The sequence below is a fragment of the Solanum lycopersicum genome, chromosome 11, assembly GCF_036512215.1.
Source record: "Solanum lycopersicum chromosome 11, SLM_r2.1".
NCBI lineage: Eukaryota > Viridiplantae > Streptophyta > Magnoliopsida > Solanales > Solanaceae > Solanum > Solanum lycopersicum.
The window spans coordinates 56,672,713-56,693,440 of record NC_090810.1 but is presented as its reverse complement, the minus strand read 5'-3'; the positions used below and the strand labels follow the sequence as shown (position 1 = coordinate 56,693,440).

The window sequence follows — 20,728 nt, the reverse complement described above, 5'->3', positions numbered from 1 at the left end:
CTTTGTTGGTATATCATTATGGTGAACACAAAAAATACAAATTTTTCTGAATACAATGTGAGAGTTAAATACAAAATGATCACAGTAAAATACTCACCACAATTTGATATTCAATTTTAATTTGAATTGTAAAGTGAACACATGAAATATAAAAGTTGTTGGTATAAAATATTGACGAAAACATAATAAAAAAGAAATATAAACTTGTTGTCATCGAAAATTAAGATTGAAATACAAAATGAGCACAATAAATACTCACTTCAGTTGAAATACAAATGTGACTTTATTGGTATACCATTATGATGAGTACAAAATAAAAAAAATAGAACTTATTTGTATACAAAGTGATATAGAAATACAAAATAAACAAATTAAAATAAAAAATTATCGTCATTTGTGTTCTAAGTTTCAATTGTGATATTTGGAAAATAGAACATTGTTGATTAAGTTGAATACCTCTAGTAATTCTCTTAAATTCTGTCATTGGAGAGTGATCTAGAGGTTATCAAATCCCAAAAGTGATTTCAACTACAAACAACAATTTTGAACGATTTCAACAAAAATAAAATCATAAAACAAATATTGAAAAATGGATAAAGACTCATATTTTAATAGAAGGGCATTGTGTGAATATCTTTATAAAATATATTTTTCTTTATAAAAAGAAGAAGAAGAAGAGAGTCAGATTTTGAAATGGAGAACATTTGGAAGATGAAAATATGAGAGAGATAAAACTATTTCATTTTCAAAAAAACATATGAGAGAGGATTAATCGAAAAATTTATAATTAAAATGAGATAAAATAGGAAGTAAATAAGAATACACATTCTTTTTTAAAATAATGACGTTTTGACAATATTACTAATATTTATAAAGTATGGAGATTTTTCTAATTAAGTTAAGTTATTTGAGTAGTTTGCTAATTTTTTTAAGGGTTTAATAAATAATTATTGATTTTAGTGATAATTTTTATTTATTACCATCTATAAAAATATATAATAATTTTATGTTAAATTTGTAATATGTATTAAAAACGAATTATGTTTGCAATATATATGTATTATAACTGTTTTTTAAAAACATATTGTGCTTGTTTGGTAAGAAATTGACACATTGAGTTTTAAGTGTATTAAAATGTGTGACAAAGTGTTATTCATCAATAAAACTCGTATTATATGTGAATAACAAACTGTTCTTTGTAATATTTATTAAAATTGATTAAATGAAAAAAAATATTATTGTTATAAATGATAATATTTTCTTAATATAATATATTTACGTAAATTTCCTTTTTTATTCTTCAAATAGATGGACTACAAGCCAACTTCTAATTTATTTATTTATTTAAAAAAAAAGGAAAGAAGAGGAAGTTAATTTTTTTGAAAAAATATCTTTGGAGATTAAGAAAATTAAAGAGAAGAAAAATAAAATATTTGATTAAACTAAAAGTGCTTATAATTTTTTTTTAAAAATTTATAAATTAAGAATGACTAAGTTATAACCTTAAACTTATTAAACATTTTCTTATTAACAAAATGCATAAATAGATTAAAAATAATACTTATAACCGATTTTGATGAATTTACAAACTTACATAAACACTATCTAAAGTATATATTATATTAAGGGAAAATAGTGTGAAGAATACTTTAACTTTGATCGAAATTGTTGTTACTATACCAAATTTTATGGAGGACATTTTATCCCTGTAGTTCTGCACTACTTAATAGTGTATTTTAAAGGTATATATGTGCCCACGTGAACATATTACACTATTTAAAATGATGCAATTTTTTTAATGTCCACATGAACACATATATACCTTTGAAACATACTATTAAATAGTGCATGTGTAAAAGGTTATTTCCAAAGTTATAATAATTCCGATCAAAATTTGAATATATTTCAAATCTTAATATCAACATTGCAAATTTTCTTAGAAGTAATTATTTCGACTTTAGCTCGATAATACTTATTGAGTTTTATACTCACTCCATTTAAAGTAATTATTTCTACTTTAGATTGTTTATACTCACTCGATTTTATTTTTTAATGCTAACAGGTCCACACGTTGTTAAGACCAAAAAGGAAATTAAAAAAAAAATCCCATGGTTATATCTCAATTTGTTATAAAATCAAGCTCATAAGAATATAATCATAAAGAGAAGAAGACAAGAGAAGTAGATAGAAGAAGAGGAATTTTCTTCTTATTCAAGTGTATTCAAGTCTCATATGTGTATATTACAATAGTGAATGAACAACCCTATTTATAGAGTGAGAAATCACTCCAAAGGTCACCATATTAAGTATCATAATAAATAGATACATTTTTATCCAAAAAGGTTCATGTAACCTAGTGAATATGAATGGTTGTTCATGTACCAACTTTATGGACTATCCACTCATTCAATGAATTTATAACACTCCCCCTTGGATGTCCATAGATAATGTGTCTCGTTAAAACCTTACTAGGAAAAACCCTGTGGGAAAAAATTCTAGTGAAGGAAAAAGAGTACACATATCTTTGATACGCACCATTTGTTGCCTCATTAAAAACCTTGCCAGGAAAACCGAGTGAGAAAAAAACCTCGATCAAGGGAAAAAGAGTGCAACGCGTATTGTACTCCCCCTGATTAAAACATCACTTAATTTCTTGTGATGATGTCTCAAATCTTCGTACATTGTGGTTGGTATATTCTTTTTTTAAAGAAAAATCACACATTTCTTGAATATGGTGTGTCATTTATCTCAACCAGACGCACTTTTGACTTGCTTCATGGAGGACTTTTATTTCTGTAGAGCAACATTTGCTTCATTGATCCCCAGGATATTATTGTGCCTCCACATGCAAGCACATAGCGTGCTTGAGATAGAGCTTTATGCGGATCAGATAAATATTCTGCATCTGCGTAATCAATCAATTTTGTCTTGGATTCCTCGGGATAGAATAAACCCATAACTATGGTCCTTCGAGGATATTCAATCATGTGTTCAACACCATTTCAATGTCCTTTTATCGGGGAGAAACTGAATCTTGCCAGTAAATTTACTGCAAAACAAATATCTAGTCAAATATTGTTAGTAAGATGCACTAGTGCCCTGATTGCACCAAGATAGAGTTTCATCACCAAGAAACTCATCATCCTTCTTTTGAGATCAAACTGAATCATCATTTATGTCAAGTGATCTCATAATCATTGGGGTATTCTTCAAGCTTTATTGGAAAAGTTTCTTTTAAACTCTTATATGCTTCAGACACCTCGATTGTTTCAAGGATTTTCATATAACCTTCATTGTCTAGCTAGACATTACAATTATTCATTACATGCATTCAAGTTTTCATATGTTGCCAGATTAAAACAAACCTCATTGCATCCACCAAAATAGGAAATATCCCCAATAATGTCAGGATTTTTGCGATAAACCTTTATGCCCCAAGGCACAAATCGTATTTGATATCTTACGGTTATACTATCGCATAATAATATATTTGTACCCCACTGACATTATACCTTGATTTATGGACTACCAGTCCAAAATGTCACTTTTCTAAGTGAAACAAAATATACTTGAATTGTGCATTTTACTTGGCCAACCATTTATCTGTCCACATTATATGACAGATTTGAATTCAAGATCCTCATCACAATTTATATCATTGAGCGCTATCTCATATCAAAGATACCGTCGACGGTTATTTGATATCGATTCCAACAAGACATAACTTATCGAGATCTCTTCATTTTTCATTATTTCAGGTACCTGAACCTTTTTCAAGATTTTATGAATTGTTATGTCAATGTGCTCTTTTATAGCACTTGCCTCATTATCATGACCATATTGATCATTTGCTCCTTCCTTCTTCAAGGAATTTTATATTTGGAATCGATTGGTCTATTACGCTTCCGGCGTATCATAGACTCTGTCCTTCAAGGACTTCACATTGGAGCATTTGCAGCTGAATTATATCATAGGGTCAGTGTATTCATCTGGCAACTGATTTGCAACATTATGCAACTGAATTATCCCTTGAACTTTAAGTTCACATATTTATTTTAACGAGGATCTAGATAATTCATAATTAACCTCACACATAATTTTCAGCTGTTAATCATCTCCCCCCCTAATGTTAGAAAATCTAACATTCATTCCAACCTTATTTGGAAGTTCATCTTTGTGCGTGGTGGAGTAATTAAAATCATAACCGCACATTCAACATTTTAGATGAAAATTATATGGTTCCTGACCCTGAACCAATTTTAATGGGGAAACCTTGTTGGTTTGATGCATACATGTGTTGCTACATGTTAAACAAAATTATCTCATACCAAATCTTATTTGGGAGTTTTGTTCTCATAACCATGATTTAGCTATAATTGGAGGCATACAATTTCTGCTAAATCCACCAGCATTATCAATATAATTTCATAATTTGGAACTATTTCACCTTACAAAAACCAATTTGTAAGTTGACAACAAAATACATGTGACCATCGCATAGATGCATTAATCATACAGTTGCAAATGATCCACATGACAGGTGAACGGGCCCATATTCACCCTTTTATATGTTCCAAAAATTTTAGGGGATTACAGTCCCGATCTTAGCTGGTACAATGATCATTTTATCAAGAGAACAAACAACACAAGAGAATTCTTGAAGAATCTTTATTTCTTCATCATATAAATCACCTGAATTCTCAATCACGTTTGCATTACATTTAATGGGAATGGTCAACCAGTCATGCCAACTGATCTTTATTTTAGTACACTTATAATTTACTTTTACATGTGATTTCATCAGTATGTACATGTTTGTATGGAACAAACAAGAGGAAAAGTGGGGTAATCTTTTACATAAACATTATAACCCTCTTCGGTTGTAGTGATTTATAGTCTCAATATTTATTTTCATTTCATCCGAAACTTAAAAAGTTTCTTTTGAGATTTACTACAACCCCAATATTATTCCTCTGATAATAGCACAACTTGTTAGAGCTTGCAATTAATTTTGTGTACTATCACATATTGTATGACACCATCCCTATGGTGAGCATCTCCTTCAAGGAGGAAATTGTATTATTATTGTCATGGTCAAAAATCATTACGAACAAGACGTCTTTCTTGCTTTACTTTTGTTGTACCATAGGTACACAACCAGTGACAAATTTGTATCGTCACACAACGTATTTGATCATGGCCACAACCTTTATAGACAAGACTTATTTATTTCTTTTTGCACTTTCGGTAGTTCATAACAAACATACCATAATATTCATGACGTATAAACGTACACGATCATTGACCATTCATGTCAAATAAAATTTATTTATTTCTCTCAAACCTTCCGTAGTGTTGAGATGTGACATATACCATTTTCTTTTCTCAAATCTTCGATAGAGGTGAGTTATGACATATATTCAACCCATAATGATTATCACATCTTGACTCATTCTCTTATAGAATGGTCGAGCATTCACGATACTCATCACAAGTCACATTCTCTTCAAGGAATGGACTAATTATTTATATGTACTTCATAAATTTGCATTATAAGCACATTGTCATGGCTTTAAAATTCAACATATTTCCATGACACACCTCAACATCACTATGAAAGTTTAAGTGTACCATCACTTTATCTTCTTGTATCATGATAGAGGATTTATAAACTTGTCAAATTATTGGATTGACAACATTCACAAGTCTAATGACCTTTCATACCATTTTGATATTAAAAATTGCCTTCATATTTTGAAGGACTATTTGAAGTTTTCATAGTGTTCTTCCTTTTATCATTACCACAATGATGACTATTACAATTCTATCCCTCCACGCCCTTATTCATATCATTAATTATTTTTCATCTTTCAGACTAATCATTCGTTGCTACCACATTCATTTGATTGAATGGAGCAAGTCAACAGGCGGATTTTAGAGTTATCATATGTTGCTACCACATTCTTTTCAAGGAATGAAGCAAATTCAATATGATCAATTTCAAGACATTTTGTCAAAAATATATTATTTTTCTTAGTCATCATTTTATCATCGCTATGGTGCATTGGCTCAAACTCAATGTCTTACCCATATAAGGCGTGTTACGCCATAATTCTAAGGTCTTGAACCCAATCACGGTGCATCAAAAAATCTAATTGATGTCTTATCCTTTTGGTGCAATAGAACTTGAATCTATCGTCTTATCCTCAAATATTTTTCATTATGGTGCATCCGGACTTTAACCTGATGTCTTACCCTTTTGGTGCGATGAAACTTGAATCCATCGTCTTACCCTTAACCAACGGTATAATAAACCGAAGTACAACATGATTTATTTTTTGAGTCTTTTTCAAAACAATCTAAATAATATTCAAACTCATGCTATTAAAATTTTATTCTTCTTCAATTTAAGAAGTTTTGTATAGCATGTCATATTCAACCAATAATAGTATATGTCTTCAGTTCATGATAATTGTTAGTGACTGAATACTATTTTTATTCTAAATCATAAAAATATTCTAGAAAATACATACCTGATTTTATGCATATAATACTTTGATCTTCATAACGAGATCAACCAAAATATGAGCTAAAGAAAAACAAGAACTCACTCTCAATTAGATAGAGACTCGTGCTGATAACGTGTTATAAAATCAAGCTCATAAGAATATAATCATAAAGAGAAGAAGACAAGAGAAGTAGATAGAAGAAGAGGAATTTTCTTCTTATTCAAGTGTATTCAAGTCTCATATGTGTATATTACAATAGTGAATGAACAACCCTATTTATAGAGTGAGAAATCACTCCAAAGGTCACCATATTAAGTATCATAATAAATAAATATATTCTTATCCAAAAAGGTTCATGTAACCTAGTGAATATGAATGGTTGTTCATGTACCAACCTTATGGACTATCCACTCATTCAATGAATTTATAACACAATTATTATTTTATATTTCTTTGATATATTTGGCTTAAGGGATTAGGCTAGTCTGGTGCCAATATGGCCAACAATATATATTATTATACCTACGTTTAAGGTGTAAGGTGTTAATATGTATAATTTTTTCTTATTTTCCTTATTATTAATAGCAAAAACAATTTTAATAATTTAGTTAATTGACTATAGAAAGGAAAATGAGAGAGGAAATTACAAGATGGAAAATCGTATTATCAACAAAATAAAAATTCTTATCAAATTATTAAGATTCTTCTCTCTTCTCAAGTCATTTTGTTGATCATAAGGTAAAATACTTCTTCATGCTTCATAGATAATTCAAAAAAAAAATAATCTATCTATTTATATATATCATAGCACTAATTAAACATGACAAAGACACATAAAAAAAAAATAATTGAGTTTTAATTGAAATCCTGCTTCTATACTCATGGATATAATTTAGCATTAAAAATTAAGTGAAAGTGGCTGGAAAATAAGTATCATCGACCTCTTCTAGAAGTTCGAAACAAATCCTTTTAAAGAAATTTGCAAAGTTGATATACTTGATATAATATAGTTAGAGGGTGTTTAGCTAAGTATAAGGGCGAAAAAAAAGAGAAGAAAGAATCGAATCAAACTAATTTGATTTCTCGATTTTGATTTTAGTTTTTTAGTTTTATGTTGGTGTTATTTTTTTCGAAAGTTTAATTCTTCGATTCGGTGTAAAAGGGTCACAAAATTTTGGTGCATCGAAGAATCAAATATATATAATGCATGCGTGCACGCGCAATACAAGTATTTAACTCAACAATTGGATCATTCATGAACAAATCAAAATACCAATAAATATACAATTCAATAGTTAACTTCAAATATTCATTCTCAAGAGGACAAATATATTTTTATCATTATGTAAAGGAACTCATCTTTGTACTTGTTTTTTTTAGAAGTAGATGGAGGTACACTGTTTTTGATAAAGATAAATATAGTCTTTAGTTAGCACAATAAATGTTTCGCGGTTAGAGACGTCATTCGTTTATATCATTTCAAAATTTTAAGTATCTTGTACTTTGATTTGCCTTCATTTCATTTTTCATTCACACTGAAAAACTAATAAAAATCAAACCAAAGTAAAATAAAATCAAATCGAACCGAACCAAGTTTATTTGATTTGATATACAATACACATTTTTTTAAAATAAAAAATTAAAGAATCTAACTAAAAAAACGTACGTCCACCCAAAAAAGCTAACCAAATTTCTTTTACAATTATTTTTTAAACTTATTTACGTGTTTTGATAACATTAAAGTGCTTATAAGATATAATCAACTTGTGACTTTTTTAAGCTCATAATTGATTGATAAGTTAACATATTATAAGGATAAATATGTTTCCAAACTTGAATGGTAAAGATAAATATGTCAAAAAAATATAGCGAAAGATAAAGATGATTATTTTCTAGATAAATGTGATTCTTTTATGTTCTAACAACAACAACAACAACAATATTAATACTAACACTAACACTAACAACAACAACAACAGTAACACTACCACTATCAATAACAACAACTTATCTATACTTTTTACGAAATACATAAACTATTTAGCAATTTTCAGCATTTTTATTCAAACATGTAACTATGCATCCATAACCGTGCCACATAATACCACCTTGCTCTATTCAGTCACCACCCTTACTGCCAAGTAATACCATCTTCAAACTTCCTACAATGTATCTCAAAACATGCACCCCACTTCTTTGTGCTACCAACTCCACCATCTAGGCCCTTCACCTTCCTCTTATCTCGTATCATAATCTAACCCTTCTATTTCATAGGCTTGGTATTAGAGCCAACTTTTAGTAAATCAGTATCAGCCTGATATTTGAGCTAACCAATATGATATTCCATATTAGGCGTGATACTCGACTCAATCATTAATCACACAAGTGCATAAATTACACTCACGCTGAAATTCAAAGTAATACAAGTGTTTCTTTGCATAACATCTATGTGGAAATTTAAATATGATCATGGCAATGTAACAGATTTATTAAATGGACTATCTTTTGTTGGAGCAATACTTTTGCTCTGCATTGGATTTATTAAGGGAAGTGAATGTGATGAGACATGTTATAAGCCTTTACAAGATGGAATTACTCCATTTGCAAATGCTGGATTTCTTGGGAATTTGTCATTTTGGTGGTTGAATCCACTAATGAAGAAAGGTAAGAATAAGATTCTTGAGGACGAAGACGTTCCTCATCTAAGATCAGCCGATGGAGCAGGAACATGTTTTGATCAGTTCAATGAGAAAGTGGATATGCTTAAAAGAAAAGACCCTTTAGGAAAACCTTCTATATTAATGGCAATACTCCTCTGCCACAAAAAATCTATCCTGATATCGGGGGTGTTTGCTCTAATTAAGGTCTTAACGCTGACAACAGGACCGTTGTTTCTTCATACGTTCATCGAGGTTGCTGAAGGAAGAGAATCCTTTAAGTATGAAGGATTTGCTCTAACAGCTGGCTTTTTCCTTGCCAAATGCTTGGAATCTTTAGCGGAGAGGCAATGGCTCTTCAGAAGTAGACTGATTGGACTACAAGTAAAATCTTCACTCACTGCAGCTATATTTCACAAACAACTCCATGTCTTAAATGCTGCAAAGAAAACTCATTCCCCTGGCCAGGTAATGAACTATGTCACTGTGGATGCTCATAAAATAGGTGAATTCCCCTTTTGGTTTCATCAGATATGGACGACATTTCTTCAGCTCGTCCTAGTGTTATGTGTAATGTACTATTCTATAGGGGTAGCTGCATCAGCAGCATTAGTGATTGTAATAGTAACTGTAGTAGCGAATTCCCCGTTATCCAAGTTGCAGCTTAAGTATCAGACTAACCTCATGATAGCACAAGATAAAAGGCTAAAGGCAATCACGGAAGCACTCGCGCATATGAAGGTTCTCAAGCTATATTCTTGGGAGAAACATTTCATGGACGCGATAAGCAAGTTGAGATCAGAAGAAACCAAGTGGCTTTCATTTGTACAAACACAAAAAGGATACTACCTCGTCCTGTTTTGGTCATCTCCTATTCTGGTCTCATCTGCAACTTTTGTAGCTTGTTACTTGTTTGGAGTTCCTCTTCATGTCACCAATGTTTTCACATTTCTAGCCTCTATAAACCTTGTTCAGCAGCCTATTAGAAATCTCCCTGATGTTGTTGGGGCATTTATTGAAGCAAAGGTTTCGCTGTCGAGGATTGTGAAATTTCTTGAGGAACCTGACATGCATACAAGGGATATGAAGAAGAAAAGGCAAGATGATGTGAACATTTGTATAAACTGCACTGATGTTTCTTGGGAGATGAATACTTTAAAGCCTACGTTAAACGACATAAATCTCGATATTAAAAATGGTGAAAAACTAGCCGTATGCGGTGAAGTTGGCTCAGGGAAATCTACCCTCTTGTCTCTGATTCTTGGAGAAGTTCCATACATCAATGGCACAGTAAGTCTTTGTTGTATTGGTAGAGAATACTTACTGTATCGGCGTAATCAGAATAGGTTACTGTTTCTTCTTTTTGTTTTTTGCAGGTTGATGTTTATGGAAAGATAGCTTATGTTTCACAGACAGCATGGATTCAGACAGGGACCATACAAGAAAACATCCTATTTGGATCAAATATGGAACCAAAAAGATATCGGCAAGCTATAGAAAGGAGTTCACTGGTGAAAGACTTGGAGATGCTTCCATTTGGTGATCTTACTGAGATAGGAGAAAGAGGTAACAATTTGAGTGGAGGGCAAAAGCAAAGGGTTCAACTTGCTCGTGCCCTCTATCAGGATGCACATATTTACCTCTTGGATGATCCATTTAGTGCTGTAGACGCACATACCTCGACCAATCTGTTTAATGTACTTTATATCAAGTTTTCTCCATTTGTCTTCATTGAAAAGTATATTCAGTATTGAAAATTATCCTCAACATCCCGCGTTTTGATTTGGCAGGATTACGTCATGGGTGCTCTATCAGGAAAAACTGTGCTGCTGGTAACACACCAAGTTGAATTTCTTCCAGCATTTGATTCTATTTTGGTTAGTAACCTCCATGAAGAACTCTGTTAATTTTAGTTTTATGAAAAAGGTTTATAATCGATCCCCATTTTAATAGCTAATATCTAGTGGGAAGATCATGGAATCCGGTACATTTGATGAGTTGCTGACAAAGAGTGAAGAATTTCAGGACCTTGTTAATGCACAAAAAACTACTTCTGATCCTAAATGTCAAGAAGTTCATGCTACTAAAAGGCCTATAGAAGCTGAGATAGAGTTTGATGATAATGTTTCCTCCGAGGAACGAGATCATGTAGTTTCTCTAAAAGGAGATCAATTAATCAAAGCAGAAGAACGAGAAGTAGGAGACGCTGGATTGAAGCCATACATACAATATCTAAAGCATAACAAAGGATTCTTGTATTTCTCTGATAGAATCGATAATTCATGTTTTAATGATAGACAAGAAGCGCAAAGAACAGTAGCAACTGTACGCAGCAAAAGAAGCCAAGCTATAGTCCAAGATCGAGTAAAATGGAGTTATTTGTCAAAGCCAAAAATAATATATTAAAGGAATCCTTGTTTAACAATAACTTCCTTAACTTATCTGATAAGGATTGTACAAGGCAAAAGAATCTCTATAAGAAGAGCACGATGCAGATGAAGATTCCGACGACTTCACATAGAGAGAAAAGGGAGAATTATTCATCAAACTGAAGTCTTCAAGATTGATAGGTTTACCACGTCTAAAACATTCTTGAGTGAGAAGGTTTTTAACGTGTAGAACTGTTTTATTGTTTTGTTCTTGATTGTAATTTACAGTTTATTGTACAAAGGGTGGGTTTGGCTCTTTGTAGGGTTGAGTGTTAGTAAGAGTTGTAACAAAAGGTGGGTTTGGCCTTTTGGAGAGATCGATTGGAGTCAATCGAGGGAGGTAGTAATGATAAGACTTTTGATTATTGAGTTGTAATCACAAAATCTTATAGTTGAATTAATAAAACGAGGTTTTTCCTTCCTTGAGTGAGGAAGGTTTTTAATTCAATAAGTGTTTGTGTCTTTACGTAAAAGCAACTTACAAGAACCTGGTTCTTATTCTGCGGTGAGGTTTCTTCAATTGGTATCAGAGCAGATCTTTTCGATAAAAGATTCACACCTTGAAAAGACTCAATGGCAGCACCACCTACCCCACAAGAAGGAGCTTCACAAACACGACCACTACTGTTCAATGACAAATATTATGGATGGTGGAAAAATTGTATGATGGACCATCTTATTGGCGAAAACCCTGATCTATGAAAACCGCAACTGATGGAATCACCAAAATCCCAAAGGAAAGAAAAGAATGGAATGCTGAAGACAAGCTTGCAATTCATAACAATGCCAAAGCCAAGAAAATTCTGATATGTGGCATAGGACCAGACGAATACAATCGAATCTCGTCTTGTCAGGATGCCAAAGCCACATGGGAAACACTGCAAATCGCTCATGAGGGAACAACACAAGTCAAGAAGTCTAAAATTGATAACTTGAACAGGCAAAATGAGCTGTTCAGGATGGTAGAAGGGAAGACTATTCAAGACATGCACACCAGGTTCACCTCCATCATTAATGAGATGTACTCTTTAGGAGAGATAGTGCCTAATGGAAAGGCAGTAAGGAAACTGTTGAGTGTCCTTCCTGAAACCTGGGAAAACAAAGTTGAGGCTATCACTAAAGCCCATGACCTAGACTCACTGGCAATGGATGAGTTAATTGGTAATCTCATCACATACGAACTCAAGAAAAACCAAGAAAAGGAAATTGGAGGAAAAAGAAAGGAAAGGAACCTGTTTCTAAAAGCTACTGCATCAGATGATTTTGAAGGTGAAAATATTGCCTTCATAACCAAAAGGTTCACCAGAATGCTAAAGAGAGGGCAGACCTTTTAAAAGAAAGCTTCTCAAAAACCATCTGAAAACACTAAAGACCAGGTTTGTCATAAGTGTGGGAGCCCAGATCACTTCATTAAATTCTGTCCACTTTGGGCCTTAGAGCAGAAAAAGGCAAACTTTGAGAAGGGCAAAGACATCAAAAAGGATAAGTTTGTCCCCTCAAACAGAAGAATGACAACTCAAGAGGACGATATGTCATTACCCAGAATGTGATGAATGCTGCAAAACAATATCAAAACATAGCTATTACAATTCACATTTTATAAAAAAAATTTCTTTGACTTATCGACAACAACATCTTTATTATTAACAACAACCTCCTCACTCTTGGGAACGGTAATTTCATCTAGACAGACATTCACAATTTTCTTCAATTTTAAATGCCAAATACTTTTCAAGATCAGTCATCCTCGTCTTCAAACTTTTTTTTTTCACGATGAAGATCATTGTTTTCCTTCTTTAAATTGTGGATGAGATTCATAACTCTACAATAGAGCGGATCATCAATCCATTTCGGATAATCATGTTTATAACCTTGTACAATTATGAGCTTGATATCAATACTCGCTAAACATATAAAAATTAATGAAATTGTATGATAAATTTACATTAGGCTTACAACACATATATAAACATTTCCAGCATTAGTTGAAGTGAAAGACGTTAAAATCCTTGTTGATATACCACATTGACATTCCACTATCGACATACTTGAAATACTCGAATTTTGACTGTTAGTTTGAAGCTGAGTTAAGATGATAGCTCGAACTTGATATGAAGTTTTGATGATTTAACAAACTTATCGATCTAACAAGGAACCAAATCCTTGTTATTGGAACTGCTGACAATAAGATGAATGATAAACTCAGTGTGAGGTATATTTGTGTGCTATCATCAAAAAGGGGGAAAATGTTATATTCTAGGTGTTTTGATGATCCTCACAAATGCGGGGACCTGGTTCCTGCCAGAGTGCTCTCGTCCAGATACAAATGGGGTACAGTCATAAAAGTTGTCATGTCAGGTGGTAGGTGAAAAGTGCAGTATCCTACACCAATAAGAAGAGCGGACGAGATTGTATGTTTCAGTATCTCACAAATGCAGGGACCTGGTACCAGACAGAGTTTCCTCCATCAGATACATAATTAGTTACAGCTGTAAAGCTGTCATGTCAGAGGTTGGTAAGGCGTCAGTGTACTACACCAATCAGAATGGAGGAGGGTGTTTGTCCAACGGATAATAACTCTTTATGTTTGATACTTTTAGCATGACAAACACCATATTATATTCATTCATCCAAAGAAGGAAGTCAGCCAGTAAGCCTTTTCAAGAACTCATATAGAAGTTTGCAAGGGACCTGGTTCCCCCAAGCAAGGGACCTGGTACCTGCAAGACAGCGACGTGAAAAGGACGAAAAGACACCTGTCAGAAAAGTTGTCATCTCTGATGCGGTAGGTGCACAGCTTTTCCAACAGCAGGCCTTCAGCCAATGGGATGACTTCAACGAATTTGTGGGAAATGATATTATCTCTTTCCAACAAATACAAATTCAAGACTTGGCAAATTAAATTTGGATTTTCTCTGAAAATTCACAAGCTTGAACAGAAGGCCATCTTCAAGGAAGAACATTGCTCAACTCAACAGAAGGACCTGATAGAGTAAAGAGGAATCTTTGTTGTATTTAGAGCTTTGTGTCTATGTACTTACATTGTAAATTTGTTCCTAATCTATAAAGGATTCAGATATTTGTTTTTGGTTTGTAAAAGTCTAAATCAGTTAAGGTTAACTGATTTAGTGGGAAACATTGTTTTGTTGCTTAGTCAAATTCTAAGTCATCTAGAGTTAGGTGGTTTGGTGGGCGGTGTGGTATCCGCTTAGGCTCTTCAAGTAATAGGTAGATTACTTTATCGTGAGATTAATAACTTTTTCTCACATTGATTGTAACTGGGTTTCACTTTTGCTTGAGAAGATTAGTGAAGAAGGTTGTAAATCCTGTGCAACAGGTCGTGGTTTTACTCCGTTGAGCAAGGAGGTTTCCACGTAAACTGCTTGTGTTGTGTTCTTCATATTGTTTAATCTTCTGCACTGTTTTTGCTGTGTCAAGGGGCCTGGTCCATTGACTGGTAGTGGACGCACATATTTCAACAAGACTATTCATCAGTTCCCTCTATCAAAAAGAATTCTTGGGGTGACTGGAGTTTAATCATACCTAAAGTTTGTCAAATCATCAAAACATCAACATATCATCTTCCCCCTTTTTGATGATGACAAACATCTTCTTCCGCCTATCGACAGGACCAGGTCCTCATCAGGTAGCAAGCATTTATTCCCCCTGTCAGCATGACCATATCTCTTCAAGTAGCTACCATTGATTCCTCCTATCGATGTGACCATGTCTTCTTCAAGCAGTTATAACACTATTGATCTCATACCTTACCTTAACAACTTTCCCCCTTTTGACATCATAAAAAAGGGTTAAAGCAGTAAACCAAGTTGACAGAAATATAGTTCTTGCAAATTCATGGCCACTTGGGCAACACAGAGCATGAGCAAAAAGGCATAAAAGTAATGAGACAAGTCAGTAGAAACAAGACATTTAACATCCATAAACAAAAGATCAGTCATCAAAGCATTGCATGTATGATTACAGATGAAAACCAGAACAATGCCCAAGAGATAAATGAGGACTGACATAGAGAGGTAGGAAGAGAATGAATGATTTAGAGGCAAGGGATTGAAAGAATAGAATTAGTTGAGCATATCCCTAGCATAAGATTTCAAGAATTTTCTCTTAGCGTACAACATGATGTGCAGCCCAACCTGTATGTTTAACCTTTAGGGCTGCCAATTTTTTTTTGGGCACCTGGTCCCTCTGATAGTGTTGTTTCAGAAGCTGACTTTTAAACAACCCATTTGAGTATTCCAGTTAACACGAGCAACTGTCATAGCTTCCAACATCAGCCTGAGTTTTTCATAACAGAAAGATTGGTAACACAAACAACTCAAGGCCTCCGAGATGAATAGATCAACAATTGAGGAACCAAGAAGATTTTCTTTCTTTCTTTCTTTTGGTTTTTTTTACACACCTTCCTCTTCAGAAAACTTTGAGTTCTCAGAATATCAACTTCTCCTTTTTTTTAGCATCATCTTTTCCACTTCTTCATTTTTCATGGAGGACCAGATCCCTCTTCACACTTGAAACATTTTCATCAAAGAATTCTCCAGTAAGAATCAAGGGGTTAACAATTTGAAGTGTGTTTGAAAAGAAGAGAAAAGAAAATTTCGAAGCACCTTGATATTTGGAAGGCAACTTGATTTTTCTGGGGAAATAGAAAGAAATATGGAATATAAAGAAAGATAAAATAAGGTATTATTTTGGCACTCAAAAGATCAGACAACAGTCAGATTCTTGAAGGACAGACATGTGGCAATTTTAATGGCTCTCATACATAATTCAAACTGCAATGTTAAGATTTCTAACCTTCGAGAAAAGACCAGGTCCCTCTCTGTTGTTTGAATGTCATTGCCTAGATCTATCCTGACCTCCCTTTTTCTTCATCCCCTTTTCCATGTGTGTATACCTACAAAAGGTATGAAACTGAATTTGCTAAAACATACATAACCGAAAAACAAGGATACCTTCTCCCTTTTCATAGTCATTGAAAGAGTTGATTGCTTCAGGTAGGATCCATTCAAGAAGGTTTTAGCATTTCCATCATCATCTTGATTTATTCAGTCAGATTTTTATGAGCTTCAAGATGTTTCCTGATCCACAAGAGTTGAACCCATCAAGCTGCACTTGCCACATTTATTGCCTTAGTTGATGAAAGAGCAATTGAATCTTGCCTTTTAACAAAGCTTCTATTCACACAACACCTCAAAGATTGCCTCAAAGATGACATCATCAATATGTGCCTGAATGATCAGCAGTTCCTTGCATATTGAATTCAAAGAGAAAAGTTTTTGACATTTTTACCTCTCTTGAATATATTGTTGAGGAGCAACTTGGACAACCGATCAACTTGTTGAGGAACTGACTATCAGAGTTTCTTCTTCATTCTCACCTTCAAAATTCACATTATCAGTTTGAACTGCATCATCTTTGTTCAACACTGTCTAGAAAACCAGGTCCCTTATCAGGTTCATCATCTGCATCATCCTTTTTGAGATTGTTGGATTCATGAAGAGGATGTTCTTCAGCAAACTTACTATTTAAACCATCTCTCTGATTTTGAAGCAACTCTTCTATCTCAAAAACTTTTTTCCTTGAGCCTTCTAAAATCTTCTAGACTCATCAATAAACACATGACCATTTTTACTATATCCCTGATAAGCCTTTCTGGAGGAAGAGTGTACCACAATTATTCTTTTATCAATGTTGAGATATAACTTCTCATTATCATCGTTTTGGTCACAAACATGTACCATATATCACTTCAGTCGAAAGTTTCTTGAAAGATTCAAAGTCTGCATATTTCACATGAAGGAGGTCTGATCTGCTTCTCCTTAACATCATCATCACAACCTTTGTCATTTGCAAATATTATTTTATGCAGACTGGACCAAGTCCTCTGACACAGGTTTGTGCAGCAAAGCAACACTCATGAGCACGTCTCCTTAATTATACCTCAGCATTCATACCTTGAGCATTAAGTTCAGTGAGACTATCACAATGAGCAGTAAACAGATCAGCAATATACATGTTCTTGCATCTCTTTTGTATCAAAAATCATCACTCGAGAGAGCAAGTTTGTGACAAAATAGTTATCTGATAAGAGCTTAGATTCATTTCATTCATCATAAATCTACACCAAGAATGTAGTGTTTCTTGCCATTCGCCAAAAGAGACACCTCCACCTTGAAGTGTCTTGAGAGAGAGGAAGTTTTGTAACCTTCTTAGTCATGTGTTTTGAGCATCTGCTATTTATAAACCCACACTGACAGCTTCCTCTCTTCTGCACCAGAATTACTTGTTAGACTTAGGAACCTACTTCAAACAGAGTTCCCAATAACTGTTAAAAGTCTTAACAAGAATCCTTCCTGTCCAAGGGGGCAAAGTTTTCTTGCTAAAATGATAGCGAGGACCAGGTCCCTTATGCTCCGTTTCCACATTACTATCGGATCTGAAAAATTTTGCATGAAGACCAGGTTTCCTTTCTTTCTTTTCTTGATTACTTTCAGATCGGACAAACTTCACATGCCTTTCTTTAGCTCTTTTCAGCTGTTTGGAATAATTTGACGAACCTCCTTCAAATTTTTCCAAAATTGGACAATCTTTCTTATGATTTCCATCTCGACAACAATTCTCAGACAACAGATTGTCAGCATCAGGAACACTTTTTCTTCGAGGATTGTAGGAGGATTTTATCTTGTCACAGCCTAACCCTCTTCTACTGTTGTTGTCTTGACCGATCAGATTTGTAAGAATCTTAGAGGAATTGGTCCATTTGAGAGATTTTTCCAGTTCCTCTTTTACACGGACCAGGTCCCTCTCTAACTCAAGATTTCTTTCTAATGCAATTTTGGTCTTCATTTCAGCAGTGTGCAGCTTATTTTCAAGCTCAAGCTGCAAGCTGCTTGCCTCATTCTTTCCTTTGAAAGTTTTATTAGTTACCCCTTTCATCCTTTTCTTCAATTCTAGATTTTCAGCTTCTAGAACAAGCATTTGACTTTTAATATCAGATATTTGGGCAACTAATGCAATTTTTCCATCTTGAGAGATATATAGGTTGTTGTTTACGAGATCCTTCTCATCTTTTATCTCACTTATCAAATCAAGTAATACAACAGCCAACTTTCTCAACTTACTAGTAGAAAAGGTATTCAAGTTTTGCTTGAAATAAGATAGAGTTACCTTTTCATCAGAATCTTCCTCGTCTGACTTTGCCATAAAACCATTATCTGTGTTTTCAGAATCATCTGAATCACTTGAGGATTTTTCCCATGCAGTCATTTCTCTTTTTACTGCCCTGAAGAAAACTTCTCTTCTGCTTATCTCGGAACAGACCTGGTCCCCTTCTTTGTCTTCACCATCTGCAGTCTTGACAATAGGAACAGGTTCTTCAAGGAACATGAGCTCATCTATGATGTTGGAGAATCTAGTGCGCACTTCATGAATGAGTTCACCATCATTCATGGTGAAATCTTCAAACTGAGTAGAAAAGAGATCTAGCTTAGATTTCCTTATTTTCTCAGTGCCCTCATAAGTTGTTTTTAACAGATCCCAAATTTCCTTGGCTGATTCACAAGATGAAATCAGATCGTATTCATTTATACTAAGGCCACACATCAAGAGCTTTCTTGCTTTATGATTTTTCTGGATTAATAGTCTGTCAGAGTCATTATATTATTTTCTAGTTTTGGGAATGACTCTTGTGACCTCTCCATCTTTAACCTCCATGCTTGGCACATAAGGACCTTTACATATGACATCCCATACTTCACTATCCTCAGCCATGAGATAGTCTCTCATCCGAATCTTCCAATATTTATATAGCTTACTATCAAACAGAGAAGGTCTTGCGGGAGACTGATTTCTTTGCTTATCCAGTAGTGACGCCATTTCTCGCAGGAACTTCTCTCTTGGTGTTAACCAGATAGAGAGCACCTGCTCTGATACCACTTGTTGAAATATGTGCGTCCACTACCAGTCAATGGACCAGGTCCCTTGACACAGCAAAAACAGTGCAGAAGATTAAACAATATGAAGAACACAACACAAGCAGTTTACATGGAAACCTCCTTTCTCAACGGAGTAAAACCACGACCTGTTGCACAGGATTTACAACCTTCTTCACTAATCTTCTCAAGCAAAAGTGAAACCCGGTTACAATCAATGTGAGAAAAAGTTATTAATCTCACGATCAAGTAATCTACCTATTACTTGAAGAGCCTAAGCGGATACCACACCGCCCACTAAACCACCTAACTCTAGATGACTTAGAATTTGACTAAGCAACAAAACAATGTTGCCCACTAAATCAGTTAACCTTAACTGATTTAGACTTTTACAAACCAAAAATAAATATCTGAATCCTTTATAGATTAGGAACAGATTTACAATGTAAGTACATAGACACAAAGCTCTAAATACAACAAAGATTCTTCTTTAAGGTATCAGAGCACTCTGGTAGGATACTGCACTTTTTACCTACCACCTGACATGACAACTTTTATGACTGTACCCTATTTGTACCTGGACGAGAGCATCTGGCAGGAACCAGGTCCCCGCATTTGTGAGGATCATCAAAACACCTAGAATATAACATTTTCCCCCTTTTTGATGATAGCACACAAATATACCTCACACTGAGTTTATCATTCATCTTATTGTCAGCAGTTCCAATAACAAGGATTTGGTTCCTTGTTAGATCGATAAGTTTGTTAAATCATCAAAACTTCATATCAAGTTCGATCTATCATCTTAACTCAGCTTCGAACTAACATTTTCCCCCTTTTTGATGATAACATACTTATTCACCAGTTCCCTCTATCAAAAAGAATTCTTAGGATAACTTGAGTTCATCATCTCAAAGTTTGTCAACTCATCAAAATATCAACATAGCATTTTCCTCCTTTTTGATGATGACATACTTATTCATCAGTTCCCCCTATCAAAAAGAATTCTTGGGGTGACTGGAGTTTAATCATAACTAAAGTTTGTCAAATCATCAAAACATCAACATATCACTGACTCATTTTTTAAACACTTGAATGGTGGAAAATGACTACAAAACTCTTTTATTCTCGTACGAGCTTCTCAAAATGAAATCGATTGAGGTAATGAGGGATCTTAAGAA

General features: G+C 33.9%; 2 protein-coding genes across 2 annotated transcripts; one reads left to right on the top strand and one right to left on the bottom strand.

Moving 5' to 3' along the window:
* The first annotated feature begins 8,952 nt into the window (after positions 1-8,952).
* Positions 8,953-11,572, top strand: LOC101254291 (ABC transporter C family member 14). Its single transcript, XM_069291082.1, has 4 exons — positions 8,953-10,456; positions 10,543-10,863; positions 10,957-11,043; positions 11,120-11,572. The coding sequence occupies exons 1-4, from the start codon at positions 8,957-8,959 to the stop codon at positions 11,570-11,572; spliced, it is 2,361 nt and encodes a 786-aa protein (XP_069147183.1). The 5' UTR covers positions 8,953-8,956.
* Positions 11,573-17,916: 6,344 nt separating this feature from the next.
* Positions 17,917-19,491, bottom strand: LOC138339482 (uncharacterized). Its single transcript, XM_069291081.1, has 2 exons — positions 19,309-19,491; positions 17,917-19,245 (listed from the first exon to the last, which is right to left on the bottom strand). Exons 1-2 carry the CDS (start codon positions 19,489-19,491, stop codon positions 17,917-17,919), a joined length of 1,512 nt encoding a protein of 503 aa, XP_069147182.1.
* Positions 19,492-20,728: the final 1,237 nt, after the last annotated feature.